The 19,381-nt window shown below is 42.1% G+C and overlaps 1 protein-coding gene across 1 annotated transcript in view; it reads left to right on the forward strand.

Moving 5' to 3' along the window:
* The first annotated feature begins 2,058 nt into the window (after positions 1–2,058).
* LOC106565375 (paxillin) overlaps positions 2,059–19,381 on the forward strand; it is a 50,062-nt gene continuing 32,739 nt past the window's right edge. Inside the window, exon 1 of the mRNA XM_045691577.1 lies at positions 2,059–2,264. Coding sequence (XP_045547533.1) covers positions 2,252–2,264 — 13 coding nt within the window. The 5' untranslated portion in view covers positions 2,059–2,251. The remainder of the gene's footprint in view (positions 2,265–19,381) is intronic.

The following is a 19,381-nucleotide window of genomic DNA, read 5'->3' on the forward strand; positions in this document are numbered from 1 at the left end:
AGGGCCAATTATCTACAAATTCTATCTTTTGGGAGGGGCAGAAAACAGTTTTCAACCAGCGATTGAGTTGTGAGACTCTGCTGTAGAGCTCATCACTCCCCCTAACTGGGAGGGGGCCAGAGACAATTAATCGATGCCTACACATCTTTCTAGCTGATTTACACGCTGAAGCTATGTTGCGCTTGGTGACCTCTGACTGTTTCATCCTAACATCGTTGGTGCCGACGTGGATAACAATATCTCTATACTCTCTACACTCGCCAGTTTTAGCTTTAGCCAGCACCGTCTTTAGATTAGCCTTAACGTCGGTAGCCCTGCCCCCTGGTAAACAGTGTATGATCGCTGGATGATTAGTTTTAAGTCTAATACTGCGGGTAATGGAGTCGCCAATGACTAGGGTTTTCAATTTGTCAGAGCTAATGGTGGGAGCCGTCGGCGTCTCAGACCCCACAACGGGAGGAGTAAAGACCAGAGAAGTCTCGGCCTCCGACTCGCTTAATGGGGAGAACCGGTTGAAAGTTTCTGTCGGCTGAATAAGCGACACCGGTTGAGCATTCCTACAGCGTTTCCCTCCAGAAGCCATGAGAAAGATGTCCGGCTGCGGGGACCGTGCGAGGAGGTTTATACTAACGTTACTATCTGTACTTACTGGTGGCACAGACGCTGTTTCATCCTTTCCTACACTGAAATTACCCTTGCCTAACGATCGCGTCTGAAGCTGGGCTTGCAGCACAGCTATCCTTGCCGTAAGGCGATCGTTCTCCTGTATATTATAAGTACAACGACTGCAATTAGAAGGCATCATGTTAATGTTACTTAGCTTCGGCTGTTTGAAGTCCTGACGAACCATGTCCAGATAAAACCTCCGGGGTGAAAAAGTTGAATGAAAAAAGTTGAATGAAAAAAGTTGAGTGAGGGAAAAAGTTAAAATATACGGTAATGAAAAAGTAAAAAACCGTCATGGTATCAGAGTAAGATCGGCAACAAAAACGCACAGCAGCGTAAACAAGTCTGCAAGTTGTGACCGGATGGCAACCAGGTAACTGTCATTGTCCACGAGGAGTCGCTGGTATTGCTCATGAAGGTTTTCCTTCTTTCTCTGAATATTTTCGGGCATAATTCTGGCCTGTCTGTGACATTATTGTCTAAATAATCAAATGGTTGTCTGTTTCAAGCCACATAACATGCCTAAATCAATGACAGGCCTAAATGAATAACGGGCCATTCAGGCTACAACAAACCATTTTTCAGATGAGATAGCAGTAGTCACCAGTGGAGGCCACCTAGCCTTTGATGTTTTGGTTGGTGAATTATTATTTTTTAACTTCTCACTGTTAATTGGTATTTCACCAATGTATTCTAGTTTATATATAAAATTGAGTAACCTACTGGTAAAATATTTGCGTTATAAAAAGTAATAATGCTAGTCTGTGGGTCTTGTGCTAGCGAGGATCGAATATAAAGATCTTTAGGATATTTTAGAATACTGTAACGAAACAGGCAAGGCGCGTTATCGACTGTGCCGCAAAAGCATGCTCGAGCGGCAGAGTCGATATCCGCGTTTATAAACCCAGGGTCGTTACAATACTTTAGAACCATTTTTTAAAATTCTTAAATAATTCCATGAGGATCGCTTTGGAAGCGTTCATCAGCGTTCTATAGATTGGAGGGAATGGCGCAACACAAGATCGGGTTGATTTATTATTTAGGCCAGGGTTTCCCAGCCTACATGGACAATTCATCCATACATGGACGAGATGCATACCATTTATCTCCAATAAACAGAAATAGACATTGGTTGGAAATTGGAATTGTGTGCGTGTCACTTATCTTCTCACCAAATATTGAGCTTCCCTAAACCCAAAACAACTGGCGGAGCTCGGGGCTGCCATTTCGCTGAAAAACGAATCCCATATTGTAGCTTTAATCACAACATCCCTAGTAAAAAATCTATTTTAAAAATCGCCCACTGCCGCTAGATGGCAGACTACCGCTAAAAGTTTAAATGCACCAGCCTACTGGTAAAACTTGGAGGCTCCAGGTGGGGGCGAGCTGCGTGTCCCCATGAGTGCATTTGTCTCCTCCTCGATTGTAGCAGGCAGCAGCTAAATTGAAAACTTATTTGCTGCATTCAGATCACTGGAATTTCTGTTTTGCAGCCACGGCGTAGACAGATCTGAGCTACCAACAATCGAATCAAAGGACAACCGCCTCGGTTTGCAGAGTAGAACCGACTCCTGCTGCTACCACCATGGATGATTTAGGTACATTTGATTGTTGTTATTTCCTAGCTAGAGCTATCGAATTGTTTCCCATCTTTTCTTACTGCCAGATTACCTGGATATCGCTCGTTCCTCGGCGCACAACAAATCTGTTAATAGCCATAGCACAGGACAACAAAGGTCTCTAACGTTATAGCCAGTTATTACCCAGCTGTAGCTATCCTATTACACAGCGTGGGAATCGGCAGGTTGGAGGCCCGCCGTGGTTCCGAAATTTAGATTTTTGCCTTGGCGTCATGGAGGGAGGAATCGGCTAGACATCCAATTCGTGATTATGGTGAACTCCTGCTAGCTGTGAAGCAATGCTCCCACATGTGTTTTCAAAACCCAATCTGAACACAATGTTAGCAATGTACATGCACATTATGATTCAGCCTCTAGTTTTTAACTGCCTCGTCACATATTAGTTGATTTGCATATCAACTTTTTAATTACATGACAGATTGCCAATCGGATTTTGCGAGTCGGTATGCAGCTTTGCCCCGTGCTGACGGGCAATGCAACTAAACGATGACAGCGACTATGCATGCACTCATCTTGCAACACTCGCACTTTTCATCACGTTAGGTATCTGGTGACCGAGGTGCACACCTCTGCTACTTTACAAGTTGGGGCTTTTGTTGAACCATAAATGTATAGCCTCAGGGCTTGAAGAAATCTGTTCATTCTAGTGCTCTGCTGCCGTTTGTTTTCTTTTTGCGTCTACTTATTTAAAGAGTTCATGCTTATCTCTCAATGTAGATGTTTTATATAGAACATTTCTGTTACCTTTACTTTTATTTGTTTTACCCGTAACTGTGTGAGCATCTGGGTTTCCCCTCTGTCCTGTCCTATTTGATCTAAGCCAATTATGGGCTCCATGTATAGATGATGAGTAGGGAGTTAATTCTGGTATTTGAGGGCCGGTCATGCAGAAACACAACGCCCCCCCCCCACGCCCCCAGCCCAGTTTGGACTCGTGGGGTTCATTGTGCATGCTGTCCACAGTGTGACACCATCTGTTGTCTTACAAAATATATTAATCTGCTTTTACAATGAACGTCCTAGCTCCACACGAACTGACCAAGGCTTATGGGCAGATCAGTGTCAGCTAGCAACCTTAATGGGTTTATCAGTGAATAGTGGTGAAAACATGAATAAACTCGCCTCCCAAAATAGCTAGCCTACAATACATGCTATTGGTTCGCTGCTAACAGCATGGAATGGTTGTGCTGTTGCTTCTGTCATCATTAGGGAACCTCCACAAGTGATTAGAGAAAGCACTCCCAGTTCATAATTGTATCAGAGTCTCAAAATAGACTACAGTCTTGTGTTTACAGGTTTTGCACACCCAACTCTCACACTCATTCAGCAATGCAATACTGCAGGGGGGGGGGATCGTATTTGTGGGTGTGTCTGGGTCTAGGTTTGTCTGTTGGACATGGAAACCATGAGGTTAAATTTAGTCAGTCATCTGAAAAACACATTATTGGATGGCGGGAAAAAATGCATTTAATTGGATGCTAAAAATGGTTCAGAATAACTTAACTTCAAGACAGGTAATAAACTGTTCTGTAAAAGACATATGGCTCATGCTGTTATGGTATTGATATAGGACACCATGTAATGTGAGGCCCCCTTTAAAGGTCTAATTTGATTTTGGATGTTAAAAGAATGGCCGCGCCGACACTTGCAGGACTGAGCGAAGAAGCGGCATCACATGAAATGCACGAGAACAGCATCGTACCTACTGAGTCTTTTGCCTGATTCACATACTATAGGGGACAACCTGAACCGTACTGGCTCAGATATATTCTTTTCACATTGTCCTTTCCAGCAACTATGGTGGATGCAGAACCAGGTCAGCCCACTATTGCTCCACTCGGTTTTGCCCAGTTTGACTTGGCTCAGTAGTGTGAAAAGGGTCGTAGTTTGTTTTCCACTGGAGTCGAAAGGGGCACTAACAACTTACCTATGTGACTGCGCCCACCTCAGTGGCGCAGTTGAAATCATACACATCTTCTAAATGACCAAAGGGAAATCACCCTCCCTTCCAAATGTTATCCTTAGTGTCCAAAGAAAATCGTGCCGTTGAATGTTTGTCACACTAAACCCTGTCAATATTTATGGACACACAGGTTGCGTCCCAAAAGGCACCCTATCCCCTACATATTGCACTACTTTTGACCCAAGCTCTATGGACCCTTGTCAGAAATAGTGCACTAGATAGGGAATATGTTGCCATTTGGGATGCAGACACCTTCTCCACTTATGTAGTTCAAGGGCTTCTCCTTGAAGTTCCTCCCTCAAAAATTAGAGTTGCACAATCCAGTGTGGCTTTGACTGTGCAGTGAGGGGTTGGAAATGTTGTCATAGGGATTTTGAATAGATTTGTGTGTGGGGGTTGAGAGGCACAACACACCTCAGAGAATGGAAGTTATATCTTATACTGCCCATTTCATAATAGAACCACTTGGTAATTCATGTCTTTTTTACCCTTGCTTTTTTTTTACTGAGTCCTAGTTCATCTCATGGCTGAATTAGAGTTTAGGACCAAACTTTACCAAGTAATTACTCAGTTATTTAATTGAAAAAGGACTGGTAATTGAAAAAGGACTGGTAAAGTTAAATGTTTACCGGGAAGGTTTAACCTAGGTAGGCAGAGGTATTTCATGAGAAGAGGGGCCAGCAAGTTCATCCTCGTCTCTCTCTGAAGTGCTGAGGCGGCAGCCCCCAGGTAGCCTCTCTCTCTCTCGCTCTCTCTCACACACACTTTATGGACTCTGTTGTCTATTTCTGGCACCCTCACTCAAACCACACAACCCCGACCCAGGCCGGGCTCCTATGCATAAACAAACCACACACACAAACACAGGAGGAGGATGAGAAGTGTGGTCTCAGACTGACATTCGAGCACAATCTACTTCCTACTCCTCTTAAATGTGTTTGCTGACTTGTCAGTGAGTGGATGTGAGAGGCAAAAACACACAAGACCACTCAACTAGTGTTATGTGCCATGTGTTCCACATTTTTACATTTACACTGCACAAGAATATAAACGAAACATGTAAAGTGTTGCCATGTTTCATGAGCTGAAATAAAATATCCCAGAAATGTTCCATACGCACAAAAAGCTTATTTCTCTCAAATTCTGTGCACAAATTTGTTTACATCTCTGTTAATGAACATTTTTCATTTGCCAAGATAACCCATCCGTCTAACAGGTGTGGCATATGAAGAAGTTGATTAAACAGCATGATACAGGAGACGATACAAGGCCACTCTAAAATGTGCAGTTTTGTCACACAACACAATTCCACAAATGTCTTAAGTTTTGAGGGAGTGTGCAATTGGCATGCTGACTGCAACATCGTTTTAGAGAATTTTTGGCAGTACGTCCAACCGGCCGCACAACAGCGGACCACGTGTAACTACGCCAGCCCAGGACCTCCACATCCGGCTTCTTCACCTGCGGGATCGTCTGAGACCAGCCACCTGGACAGCTGATGAAATTGTGGGTTTGCACAACTGAAGAATTTCTGCACAAACTGTCAAAAACCGTCTCAGGGAAGCCTATCTGCATACATATCTTCCTCACCAGGGTCTCGACCTGACTGCAGTACGGCGTCGGAACTGAGTTCCAAGTGGGTAAATGCTCACTTCCGATGGCCACTGGCACACTGGAGAAGTGTGCTCTTCACAGACAAATCCTGGTTTCAACTTTATCTTGCAGAAGGGCGAGCGGTTTGCTGATGTCAACGTTGTGAACAGAGTGCCCCGTGGTAGTGGTGGTGGGGTTATGGTATGGACAGGCAGGCAGGCATAAGCTACGGACAACAGACACAATTGCATTTTATCGATGGCAATTTGAAGGCACAGAGATACCGTGACGAGACCCTGAAGGCCCATTGTCGTGCCGTTCATCCGCCGCCATCACCTCATGTTTCAGCATGATATTGCACGGCCCCATGTCGCAAGGGTCATGCCGCCTTAACCAGCTGCAGCATTGGCGCTAGCACATGGACAACCAGAGCTATGACAGCACTGTGAGTTACACCTACAGGTGCAATCTCAAAAATGTATGTCCCCTGTTACCACAGTATAAAAATATGCAAACAACTGATGCACACACAATTGTCCTTACTCCCTCACTCACTGTGACTGAGTGCAAACAATACACTCAGAAAGCCCCCCCCCCCCCCCCTCTCCGTTCAGCCTTGACAATCAATGCCTTTTAGCAGAAATCAAACTTCAAATTGTGCCTCTTAAGAAAGCACACACACACGTGCTCTATTGAAGTGATAATGCCCGAGAAGCCGGTGTTCGGAGGATATATTGGCACGGGTGTTGTTAGGCCCGAGACAAAGTCGAGCACTATGCGGTTCTGCACGATGCGTTTCTAGGACTAGGGTTATAGTGTAGGTCTACATCAACTTCCGCAGGATTCCTATGGTACACCTCACAGGAAGCTGTGTGTTCACCCCCCCCCCCCATGACTAGACATGAACCAACACAATCTGAATGTGAAATGGCCCCCTGCTAAATGTATATGTACTTGTGTTTTTATCAAAAGCTAAAACAGGCCAGTTTGAAGTGTCGTTGGTGCACCAAGAGGACTGGGCTGAGTGAGGTAACTCGTTGTTACCCCTAAATGACAACTGACATACAAAGACTCCTCCTGTCATCTGGTTCTAATGTTCACCATTACACTGCACAAGGGACCACTACAATAGTGTGTGTGTGTGTGTGCCAAGTGTTGATAAGATAAACTTAGGCCAACATTTTATGGGAATAGAATATGCTTGACATGGACAGTGTTTTACTGTATTTTAAAGGGCTTCTGTCTGTGTTGTGAGAGGGCTCAGTGGAATATCTTAGTTGTCACTGTCTGTTTGTCAGTCTTGGCGTATGAGGCGGAGGGAGATGGCCCGAGGGCCAATGTGTCATTTCCTCTCGTAATGCAAAGCACAGCAGCCCTGTGTCTCTGAGTCTGACTTGATCTGTGTGCCTGCCTCTGCAGCCCTATGGGTCTGACTGGGTCTGTGTGCCTCTGACCTATGTGTAGCCTTTGTCTGGGAGGCTGCATGTGACTGAGTGCTTTCTTGCGTGTGTGTGTCTGTGGTGACGCGGAAGTGACCGGGGCTAGGGAAGCACAGTGACTTGTGCTTCAGGTCCTTCTAAGACTGTTTTCCCAGGTACTATTATTCCTTGACTAAAAAGCACTTTGGAAGGAGAATCTTCATTGAAATGGTTGTTCAGTCCAGGACTAGGATTATTCTAAATCCGGGAAACAGACCCCAAACATTCCAAATATTATGTAGTCTTAACTTTAAGATTCACAAGTTCTATCCGTCACTTGTGGGAAAATGTGGTTCTGTCTAAATGTGGCCATGCCCATATCTAAATCTTTCCTTTTCTAGTGGTAAGTGAGAAGTAGCCTATGACTGGTAAATATTCAGACCCCTTGACATTTTCCACATTTTGTTACGTTACAGCCTTATTTTAAAATGGTTTAAATAGAAGCAATCCTCCGCGATCTACACACAATACCCCATAATGACAAAGCGAGAAAAAAATAAAATAAATGGTCAATTTATCACTTGTTTAGCATTTGGTGAAGGCGCAGTTAAGCGTTAGAGGCAGAAAAGAATAGGTCTACATTTCTAACATGTTTTCACTTTGTCATTATGGGTGAGAATAATCTATTTAATCCATTTTTGAAAAAGGCTGTAACATAACAAAATGTGGAAAAAGTCAAGGGGTCTGAATACTTTCCAAAGGCACTGTAGACGTTCAACAAAGTCCTCCACTTGAAATAATCACTCAAAGTTGATGTCAGTTTTTCTGAAGTAACATCCTCTTTTTCTTCCTTTGTGGTGGTGACAATGCCTGTGAACTACACCCAATATTTTAGGTCAGCTACAAAACAATCACATCTATGTACACTGAAACAACTACTAGTACAGACCACAAAACAATGCCGGTACAAACTTCAACCAAACACCTCTGAAGTGAACAATCGCCATAATACTGCAGCGCTACTGGACGTATGTGGAAAAGATAACCTGTCGAAGAAAATTCACACATTGAAATAGCCAAACACTTCAAAGGCCTAACTTCACTGAGGAGGAGGAGGTAACAGCTGTTTCAGAGCTAGTGAAGGGCGTGACAGGCGTTTTTAAGGCCCGACTTCATCCGTCAAACAGTACACTGTCCTCCTGTATTTGGGGGGCCAGCACAATGCAGTCCTTTTATTAGGTGTGTGTGCGTGACAGTGCGTTCATTCTTATGTGGAGTTCTAAGGAGAATGAACAACATGCGCGGACGGTGGAGAGCTTCTGTAGGTTCCAATCATCTGCCGGATCCAGTTATAAGGCGAGCTGGACCAATCCAAACTCAATTTCCAGTTGGCTCCTCTGACAACACTGATTACAGATTAGGACTATAACCCACTGCTGCAGGAGATGGGACTTCTACGTCTACGGAAACCAGGCCAACTACTGCTTAATAGAAGCCTCCCGTTCTCAGTCCGAACCCTTTCACCCTCTCACTCTCCCTCTCTGGCACTTAAACAGCACTGATTGTTTTCCAGCTAATGATGTGGCCTGGCGGGATGTTTGCCTGAACTTTATGGCGTTTCAGGAGCAGTCCCCCTCCTCCTACTCTTATTGTGTCCAAGACGGAGGTTGACAAGGGCAGGCCTGTCTCAGACCCTGTGATCTACACTGGCCTCCAGAGATGAGACAGCACCGCTCAGAGCCCAGGCAGAGACGAACATCAAGTTGGTCAGTGGTCTAGTCAGCAGCCCACAACCCAAATGGACCAGTATGTCTAGACCTAGTAAAGTGTTCAGTCAAGCCTCTTGCTCGTCGTAAACAGTGTGGATTCTTATGCATCTCTGCAAATTTCGTGAAATAAGACATGGGTTGTAGTCATTCACGCATATTCTATTCCTAGAAATGTACGCAATAGTTTGAAAACATTGCATTTGGTCTTGGTCATTTGTTTATGGATTAGAGATGAGAAGCTGAAACCAGAGTGAAGTGTGAGATTTGAGAGTAGGGTAGAGAGAACATAAGCAGGTCTCCCCCTGTGCAGCAATGTTTGATCTCTCTAGAGTTGGTACAATATCCCGGAGGATCTTTGACCTCGGTTGTGTTCATTAGGCACGAAATGGAAGGAAACAAACTGAAACAGAGAGGGACTACCCGAACTTGTGTCCAATGAGAAACACGTTTTCGTTTTTCATTGTAAAACGTTTTGCAACTATGTTCCCTTGTGAATACGACACAGGACTTTTCTGGTGGATCATTAATTGAAATGTTTTTATTGCTTATGTTCTGGATTGCAATGTGGATGTGCACAGGGCCCTGGCCAGAAGTGTTTCTAGTGCTGCATTGGTGTTTGGTTGTTACTACACTTTGGTTACAGTAGAAGATGTCTGGGTCACATAGCCCGAGGCTATGTGTTAAAGCCTTTTGAAATTATTGCTGTGGCCAAGGGCTCACTTGAAAAAGAGATGCCCATCGATCTCAATGGGACCTACATTTAAAGGTTGTGTGTGTGTGTGTGTGTGTGTGTGTGTGTGTGTGTGTGTGTGTGTGTGTGTGTGTGTGTGTGTGTGTGTGTGTGTGTGTGTGTGTGTGTGTGTGTGTGTGTGTGTGTGTGTGTGTGTGTGTGTGTGTTTGGAGAGTCCCATCTGAAGAGTGAAGTACTCTGGGTGATTTTCTCTTAAAGTCTGTCTCTGTGCTTGCTCAAGTCATTATTTTGGGAACCGTATGGGTAGCCATGCATGTCATATTCCATCCAGAAATATTCTAATGCTCCTAATAAGTCTCTAATTAGCCTGACTGAACAATATTTGTATCTTAAGGTGCAATTCTGGGGCTGAAATCCGGTATCTGTGACCAACAGATGCATATCTGTATTCCCAGTAATGTGAAATCCATGGATTAGGGCCTAATGAATTTATTTCAATTGACTGATTTCCATTATGAACTGTAACTCAGTAAAATCTTTGAAATTGTTGCATGTTGCGTTTATATTTTTGTTCAGTGCATTTAGTAGGGCGAGGACAATACCAGTTTCGCGATACTCATTAGTATCATCGCAAGGAAACAAAACAAGAAGCGAATATCTTTAGGGAAACAGCCCTAATGTTGGAAACAATGTCACCCAGTCTCATTTGTTTATTTCCCATTTATTTTCCAAGCTAAAGCACACCTTATTTTACAGGATCTTTTTAAATGACCAAATATGTCGGTCTGCGTCGTGTTGTAATTTTTGCCATGGAAAAAACATCACCTTAGCTGGTATCGTCCCGGCCCTACATTTTAGAACATACTGTTTAGTAAAAACTACATACTGTGCTTCTCATCCGTACTGAGAAGGCATCATCTTAGATGCGTGATCACACTTGTTCCCCGCTGTTCGTACATTTTTCTAGCGAGCGTCCCCTATTCTGATGATCAGCTCTTGTCAAACATGGCTAGCTGTGAGAATACTATTCTCTTCCTCAATAGTGTGCAGTGAATTCTACTAGATTTAAAAGTCGAAATGAATATGAATTCCTGGCATTGAACCCTTTAACTCGTTGGAACTGGCCTGTATGCATGGGGCTAAATTGAAATGTTTCTTACAGAATAAATATGAAAAGCATATGCATAACCAGTAGTCAAAATAAAGAACCCTTGAATGAGTAGGTGTGTCCAAACTTTTGACTGGTACTGTAGCTTGAAGATTTAAAAAAAAAAAGATTAATGTGCAAATATTGTGCAATCCAGGTGTGCAAAGCTCTTAGACTTACCCAGAAAGACTCCCAGGTTTAATTGCTGCCAAAGGGTGTTCTAACATGTATTAAAGCAGGGGTGTGAATACTTATTTAAATTCAATATTTTTGTATCTAATTTTCAATAAATTGGCAATAAAGATATAATTTATCACTTGTTTAGCATTTGGTGAAGGCGCAGTTGAGCGTTAGAGGCAGAAAAGAATAGGTCTGAATTTCTAACATGTTTTCACTCTGTCATTATGGGTGAGAATAATCTATTTAATCTATTTTGAATTCAGGCTGTAACATAACAAAATGTGGAATAAGTCAAGGGGTATGAATACCTTCTGAAGGCTCTGTAGCTAAGTTATAAAATACTATCTTACAGTTTTATGCTTTCACAAGGCAATTCAGACAAACCGATCAGAATTATGGTGCTCATTGAAAGGAGTCATGTGGCCTGGCAAATTTTCTTCACAATAACAGACATACTGTAGGATCAGTCTGTTCAGAACAACCCAGGGTATGGCGACATGTCATCTTGTAACTGTACATCAAACATAGTGATCATAAATGTTGACACTGTATATAACATGAGTTCCATGATTTGGAAATGTGAAGTGCACATTTGGACTTAATGGGTGTTTGGCTTGCTTGTATGACATCAATGCAGTATTTATTATAATCCTCAATGCCTCATCTTTCAAATACATCAAGTCATTTTAATTTACAGAATTTCCCTCACTCAGACGACAAACATTTGCAAAAGTTGCCCAATTGCCGGCAGGGATGGGGCCACTTCTTGTCACGCGCGTTGGTCAAGTTCAGAATGGCTGTTAGTGAAAACCCATACAGCGCTGTGAAGCGCAGAGCCAAAGCTCTGACATCATGTATAGCATGTTACTATATAGCCACTACGTTCCAATTTAGAAGTTTATAGAGCCCCACAGTGGAGGTGTCATAATACCCATAAAACCTAGCAGTCAAACAGGAAAATGGTTCCAATTGGTTTTTCCACCATTCATTTTTCCCATGGGGGATTTTAGAAACACTACAAATAAGAGATTTATTTAGTGAAGGCTTATCACAGCGTGACGTTTTGATAACCATGTAAATCTCTCTCGGACAAGGTTATTTATCAATATATTCAGCTCTATTTGGTCTCTTGATTCGAAAAATGCTAATTTGCATCAAAGTAGACATGCAAAACAAATCCCTGCAAGCTCCTGCATGTCATCTCTAGCTGACACTTTTGCTAACAGTTATTGTGTGTATTTAAAGCTTGCACAGAATTGTGAATTTAAAGACATTTTGCCAATACATTCATTACTAAATTTAGCTAACATTAGATAAGAATCCAGAGATTCTTACCTTTACCTCGATTCGGCAGTATCGTCCAGATCATCATGTAATTTATAGTTCTTTATGATAACCACGCTATCAAAACGTCACGCCAGGGTAAGCTTACACAAAACACAGCCCTTATTTTAAATGCTTCTAAAGTCCCCTATGGGAAAAATGAATGGTAGAAAAATGATTGGAACCATTTATTTGTTTGACTGCTAGGTTTTGTAGGGATTATGACTCATACTGTGGTACTCTATTGATGCCCAAATCTGCCATTTTCAACCTGTATAGGGGTATAAGTGTAAAGGGCTACAGCATACAACATTTTAGAAATGTCACATATTATAAGACATTCTATTTTCGTATACCCAAAAAGCCTGCTATTTAGAACGCAAGTATGGGTATTCTTACACGGCAAGTGATTGGGAGTGGTTACGTTTCTCTAGTCCCATCCCTCAGCTGTAAAGCAAAAAAAGTGATGGGGTGCCTGCTTTATTTTTGTTTGAAACCCAGATTGCCCCTTAAACCCTTTAAAAAATATATTAATGTATATTTATGTAATTGGCTCATCCAGGTTTGCAGTTTGGGTGGTCTGCCCTGTCCATAGCATGTGTATGGTGAGGTTGCCTGTGTGAGTGTTTGCACTTGTTTTAGTGGTACTAGGCACCTGTGAATATTGTAGCAGAAGCAGCTGGAACCAATGATGCATACACCATTTCAACAGGCAAGAGCCTTCTGCAGCCTGCCACTGATCTGGAGGTATGGGTGTGTAGGGGATCTCTCCTCAAATAGCTTGCCAGCTCGGCTCATGTCATATTCAAAAGCTGACTGTAAACCGTTTTAGTCAACTTACTCTGATGCTGCAGCCTCAACACTGTAAAGGCATTTAGTATTAAATCAGGAAAGCTTTACCTACTGGTAGCCTACAGATGTAGGATCTTCATTTGAGCCAGTTTGCTAGAAGCAGGAAAATAACCCTGAAGCAACATGAAATGTGGATTATAATCAATGCCCATTTTTTTGTACAGGTTGATGTATTTTTCTTTAGGGAATATTACATCTGACTTTTTAAAGTGGAAATATATTACAAGTTTGCATTTCCTGTTTTTTCGGCAACAAAAGTGTGATCAAATTAAGATCCTACATCTTTTTTCAGAATTTACTTTCTAAATCTCTGCTCAAGTGTTCAACTCATTGGAGAACCAACAGCCTTCTAAACATATGAGCAGGGTCATTTCCACCTTTATTTAATCTCTCCCATGACTTCTGCAATCCTCACACCTTCCCCTTTTTCCTTCCTTGCTTTCTTGCCCGTCCAACTCCTATATTCTCTCTCTATCTACCCCGCCCCCCTCGCTTTCTCGTACCTAAAAAACGAGCAGGCGATAGCATGTCAGTAATTCCCAGCTCACCTCGTTGCCCATCAGTTAAGACGATGAAAGGAAGGAAGAGAGAGTGGGGACATGCATGCACAGATAGATAGAAGGCAGGAATGTTCAACAACCTAAACCATGGCAGATTCTCTCTCCATCTTTCACTCCCTCTGTCCATTCTCTTGTTGAGATGACTGTTTGACATACTGTATTATGGCTTATTACAATACATGTCCCTATACAAAGTAGCCTATTTTCAAGATGGGAACACACAACACAATGACATTTAAAGTACTCATGTTGACCTCCCATTCTGCATAACAGTCCCTTTCTCTCTCTCTTTCACGCTCTTTTAACAATTCAATGTCGCCCTCTTCAGTCTGCAACAGACACTGGTTGATCTATAATGAAGCAGAATGGTGAACATATTAGCTCATGGCATCTATATTTTATATCCTAAGCAGCTACACATAATATCATCCATCATGAACATGTATAGTGAATAAAACATTTCTGGCTTACATAAGAGAATAATTAAGTGATAATGCCCGAGAAGTCGGTGTTTGGAGGATATATTGTCACGGGTGTTGTTAGGCTCAAAACAAAGTCGAGGGCCTGCAAACCGTGCTAATATATCCTTCAAACACCGGCTTCGAAGGCATTATCACTTTTATACAACGGGTTACCAACATATTCAAATAATGATTGACATATTTTCATTAAAAACATAATTTTGCTGAATTTATTCATACTATTTCATCCTTCCACAAGATATAGTCCCGACACAAATCTAGTGTTGCTACCTAAGCCGGCTGGTCGTTCCTTCTATCGGTTCGGTTGCCAGAGACGCGACCCAGTCGTTCAGTCTTTTTGTTCAGTATCTATGGACGTGTCCCAGTCGTTTTGTTTTAAATGTTCCATTACCATAATGGCTGGCAACGTTCTTATCCCTTGTTTGCTAGTTAGACAACTACGGCTAACTTACAGTCACGTCAAACAGTGCAGCCAGAATAACAACAGTTGCTGCGTTTGCATTTGTTTAAGCTGTTTTCTAGTGACATTTATTTGGATACATCCATAACAATGAGCAAATGAGGCACGATAGCTAACCCAATCACTTCAAACTGAAGCTGGAAAGACTGAAAACTAGCTGCACTTCGTTTCACCTTTTTTCAGTTGACATTTCTTTGTATATATCCATAAAAATGATGCCAGCTCATTCATGATTTGGACAAGCCAAGAAACGCTGCCTGCCTGTCTGTCTCGTCCGGACACTTTCATTACTATGGGACAGCAGGAGATCGAATTTAAATATTGAAACAATGTTGCAAATGTTGGAGAGACAGACAGCAAGGTTTATACAAATCTCTGCTGTTGAATACTAAATGTTATTCTAAAAGAAATGTGAGATAATGTCTTGATGCTTTTTATAGTGGAGATGAAGTTCACAAAGTGCCTGGCTGGGCTGATGAGACAGTGGATTGCGCAGTAAGATGTAACAGAGTAAATGGGCTTTTAAACTTCATAGATTATGCCGTAGGTAACTTGTGGAATAGACACCAACTGGAATGAGGTTTTAACCAATCAGCATTCAGGATTAGACTAAATCCTCTTAAGGATCGAACCCTTTTTTTTTTTTTTTTTCCTAAAATGACATACCTGAATCTAACTGCCTGTAGTTCAGGCACTGAAGCAAGGATATGCATATTCTTGATGCCATTTGAAAGGAAACACTTTGAGGTTTGTGGAAATGTGAAATTAATACAGGAGAATATAACACATTAGATCTGGTAAAAGATAATTGTACCATCATCTTTGAAATGCAAGAGAAAGGCCATAATGTATTATTCCAGCCCATGCACAATTTAGATTTTGGCCACTAGATGGCAGCAGTGTATGTGCAAAGTTTTAGACTGATCCAATGAACCATTCCATTTCTGTTCAGAATTTTGTATCAAGACTGCCCAAATCTGCCTAATTTGTTTATTAATAACTTTTGAAGTTCATAACTGTGCACTCTCCTCAAATAATAGCATGGTATTATTTCACTGTAATAGCAACTGTAAATTGGACAGTGCAGTTAGATTAACAAGAATTGACGCTTTCTGTCAATATCAGATATGTCTATGTCCTGGGAAATGTTCTTGTTACTTACAACCTCATGCTAATCGCATTAGCCTACGTTAGCTCAACCGTTCCGTGGGAGACCCAACAAATCTTGTGAGGATAAATTGATGACATGCTCCAGTTTGGTCTGTTGTGTTAGTATGGAAAAGTGATTTTGTTAGCTAATTGTAGCCTAAAAGCAAGGCATTTTTGAAGACCCGATCATTTACGATAGGCACTGTCTTGGCAAAGGCCTGCTTTTTAGCTGGGTGGGTAGAAAATGGGACCTAGTGGGTAGCACTGAGATAGCCTACCCAAAGAAAGTGCTGAAAACATTTTGTCTCACTATTTAAAAAGAAGATGTAGAACAAGCTGTAGGATGAAAAATACCAGAGTTTTGGCGTAGGTACAGCTGACTAGCGCTAGCAAACGCTACCTAGCAACAACAACAAAGCTCAAAAAGCTTTTTTATAATTTTTTTTATTTTACAAATCGGTACTTTGAGTCAAAGTATAGATATAATATAGTCCAAAATAATATTGCGATATGTAACTTTATTAATAACACATGGTAATGCACTCAAAGTTTATCTTCATTCCCTCTTCTCGTCCTGTTCTCTCACTCTTCTCGTAAATTCTTTTTCCTCTGTCTGGATCCCTTCATCTTCTTGCCGTCTTCTCCTAAAAAAAACACACCGTTAATTTGAACAGGGAAGGAGTCCCCACGGTCTCACCGACCCACTTCTGCGCTCTAGGGAGGAGCTTCCCCTCTCTCTGTGTCTCTAACTCTCTCTCTCTTCCCTGTCTGGCCTGGTAATGAATCCTAAGTGACTCTATGCTCAAGGCGGCATCGTAATAAATAAATAAAAACCGCTCACCATTAATATGAACAGGGAGGGAGTCCACGATCACACCAACCCACTTCTAGCCTTCTCTCTCTCTCAGATCTCTTTCCATTCTCTTTTCTTTGTTTTGTGGCACCCTTCAACTAACCTATCTTGGCTTACAGGCTTCACTTCATTCAGGTGTAGTAGGCCTATTGTTCAGTATTTGGTTACAATACACTGCAAGGAAAAATCTAGAACCTTCTTTATGGTTGCTGATCCTGCAGTTTGGTCATGCTCTTCACCCAAGCACATAAAGCTCTGGTGGTGTGTATATTTAGGGGCTTTAGGCTTCTTATTTTAGCCAGGGGGTTGCTCAACCTCTTACCCGGGGGCTCAAGTCACCCTAGTTACCGTCTGTTGGGCGACTGGTTTATGAACTTCATTACGGCTCATATCTTTTTACCGTATTACATTTTGGAAATGTATTCTGTCCGTGATGTTCTCCACCAAGGGTGTCAGCATTTTTTCAAGGGAAGAGGATTTGTTTAGTATGCAGAGGTTGAAATGCTATCTCCCAGCTGCAGGCGACTCGAGGAGACACTCCCTCATTCGGGGTACTTTTAACTTTGCTGCAGTTTCATTCCCGGCCACTGAGGGACTTAGTTCCAGACAGGAGTGTACTTTCAAAAAATTATACTTTAAGGAAAATGTTTTTATACATTTTTTTATATGAATGTTTAGCTCACATAATATCATTTAAAAGTAAGCATTAAGGTGTCTGTAATAGCATAAAAGTGGCAAAAACAAATGCAGAAATTAATAAATGCATTTTTATAGCTTCCAAAATATGTTTTACACTGGTGAAGACTGCCAAAATGGAGGTGCGGTGGCTTCAAAACAGAGGCCCCATTAGTCATCTAGTGTATAAGTAAATCATTGCTTAGAATTCATTCCCAATACAGTGTCTTCAGAAAGTATTTACACCCCTTGACTGTAACCACATTTTGTTGTGTTAGTCTGAATTTAAAGTAGATTAAATTGCGATTTTGTGTCACTGGCCTACACACAATAACCCATAATATCAAAGTGGACATGGGAGTTCAAGAGTAAAAATTAGCTTAACAAGTCATATTATAAATTGCACAGACTCATTCTGTGAGCCAAAATACTGTTTAACATGATTTTTGAATGACTACCTCATCTCTGTAGCCCCCACATACAATTATCTGTAAGGTCCCTCAGTCGAGCAGTGAATTTCAAACTCAGATGCAACGACAAAGACCAGGGAGGTTTTCCAATGCCTCACAAAAAAGGTAGGTGGGTACATTTTTTTTAAAGCAGACATTGAATATCCCTTTGAGCATGATGAAGTTATTAATTACACTTGGATGGTGTATCAATACACCCAGTCACAACAATGATACAGGCATCCTTCCTAACGCTTAGGGATTTCACCATGAGGCCAATGGTGACTTTAAAACAGTTAGAGTTTAATTGTTGTGATTGGAGAAAACTAAGAATGAACCAAGGACATTGTAGTTACTCCACAATACCAACCTAAATGTTCGAGGTGAAAAGGAGGCCTGTACAGAATAAAAATATTCCAAAACATCCTGTTTGCAACAAGGCACTGAAGTAAAACTGCAAAAAATGTGGCAAAGAAATTAAGTACTGTATACAAATTATGTTTGGGGCAAATACAACACATCACTGAGAACCACTCTTCATATTTGTATTTGTTGGCAATCCAAGATGGCATAGCAGTCAGACGTCCTTTGTCCTTGTCTTGTCGTGTCCCGTGTATATATATTTACATCTTTTCTTCGCATATCTTTTTTATATATTTTTTTCCTAAAAACTCAACTTCAAAACACTCTCCTGAAACCCGCCTCACCAATTTTTTGAAAAGTATTATTTACCTCAAATCTGAAATCCTCAACAGAAGCTAGCCAGAAGTTAGCCAGTTCACTGGCTAACGTTAGTATTCAGCTAACCACGGTTGGTGGTCATCAGCTATCCTTTAGCTCGAAAAGCTATCGCCAGTTTTGTACATCGCGACTCAGACCAGAGCATACCGGACCTATTTTCTCTCCATATCCCCGGATTTCTACCGCAAGCTCTGGACATTTTCACCTGGATCTTGCAGCTAGCTAGCTGCTATCCGAGTGTCTATTTGCTAACGTCGGTCCCGGAGCAAACATCAATTATTCCGGAGCTAGCCAGCTGAAGAGTTCCATCAGCCATTCCTGGGCTACAATCACCTATCCGGACCCGTTTTACTGCCGATGCGGAGCCCCACCGGGCCTTCACGACTGGACTACCGACGTTATCTACCCGAGGGAGTTATCCAACTGGCCCCTCCGTCGCAACGTAACCTGTACGCCCATCTGTGGCCCGCTAATCGTTAGCTGTCTTATCGGCTGCTATCTGAATAGGTCTATCGTACAATTTTCTTGGGCCACTATAACTATTTTGGCAATTGGATTGGTCCCCTCTACCACACGGAACCCCACTAATCTTCAGACGGAAACGCACGAGGTGGCTAAAAACAATCCATCTTCTGCCAGCTTGCTGCCTATGGCCCGGCTAGCTGTCTGAATTGCCCGTGACCCCAATCCTCACTACTCACTGGACCCTTATGATCACTCGGCTAAGCATGCCTCTCCTTAATGTCAATATGCCTTGTCCATTGCTGTTC

This window comes from Salmo salar, chromosome ssa12, assembly GCF_905237065.1.
Source record: "Salmo salar chromosome ssa12, Ssal_v3.1, whole genome shotgun sequence".
NCBI classification, from domain to species: Eukaryota; Metazoa; Chordata; class Actinopteri; order Salmoniformes; family Salmonidae; genus Salmo; species Salmo salar.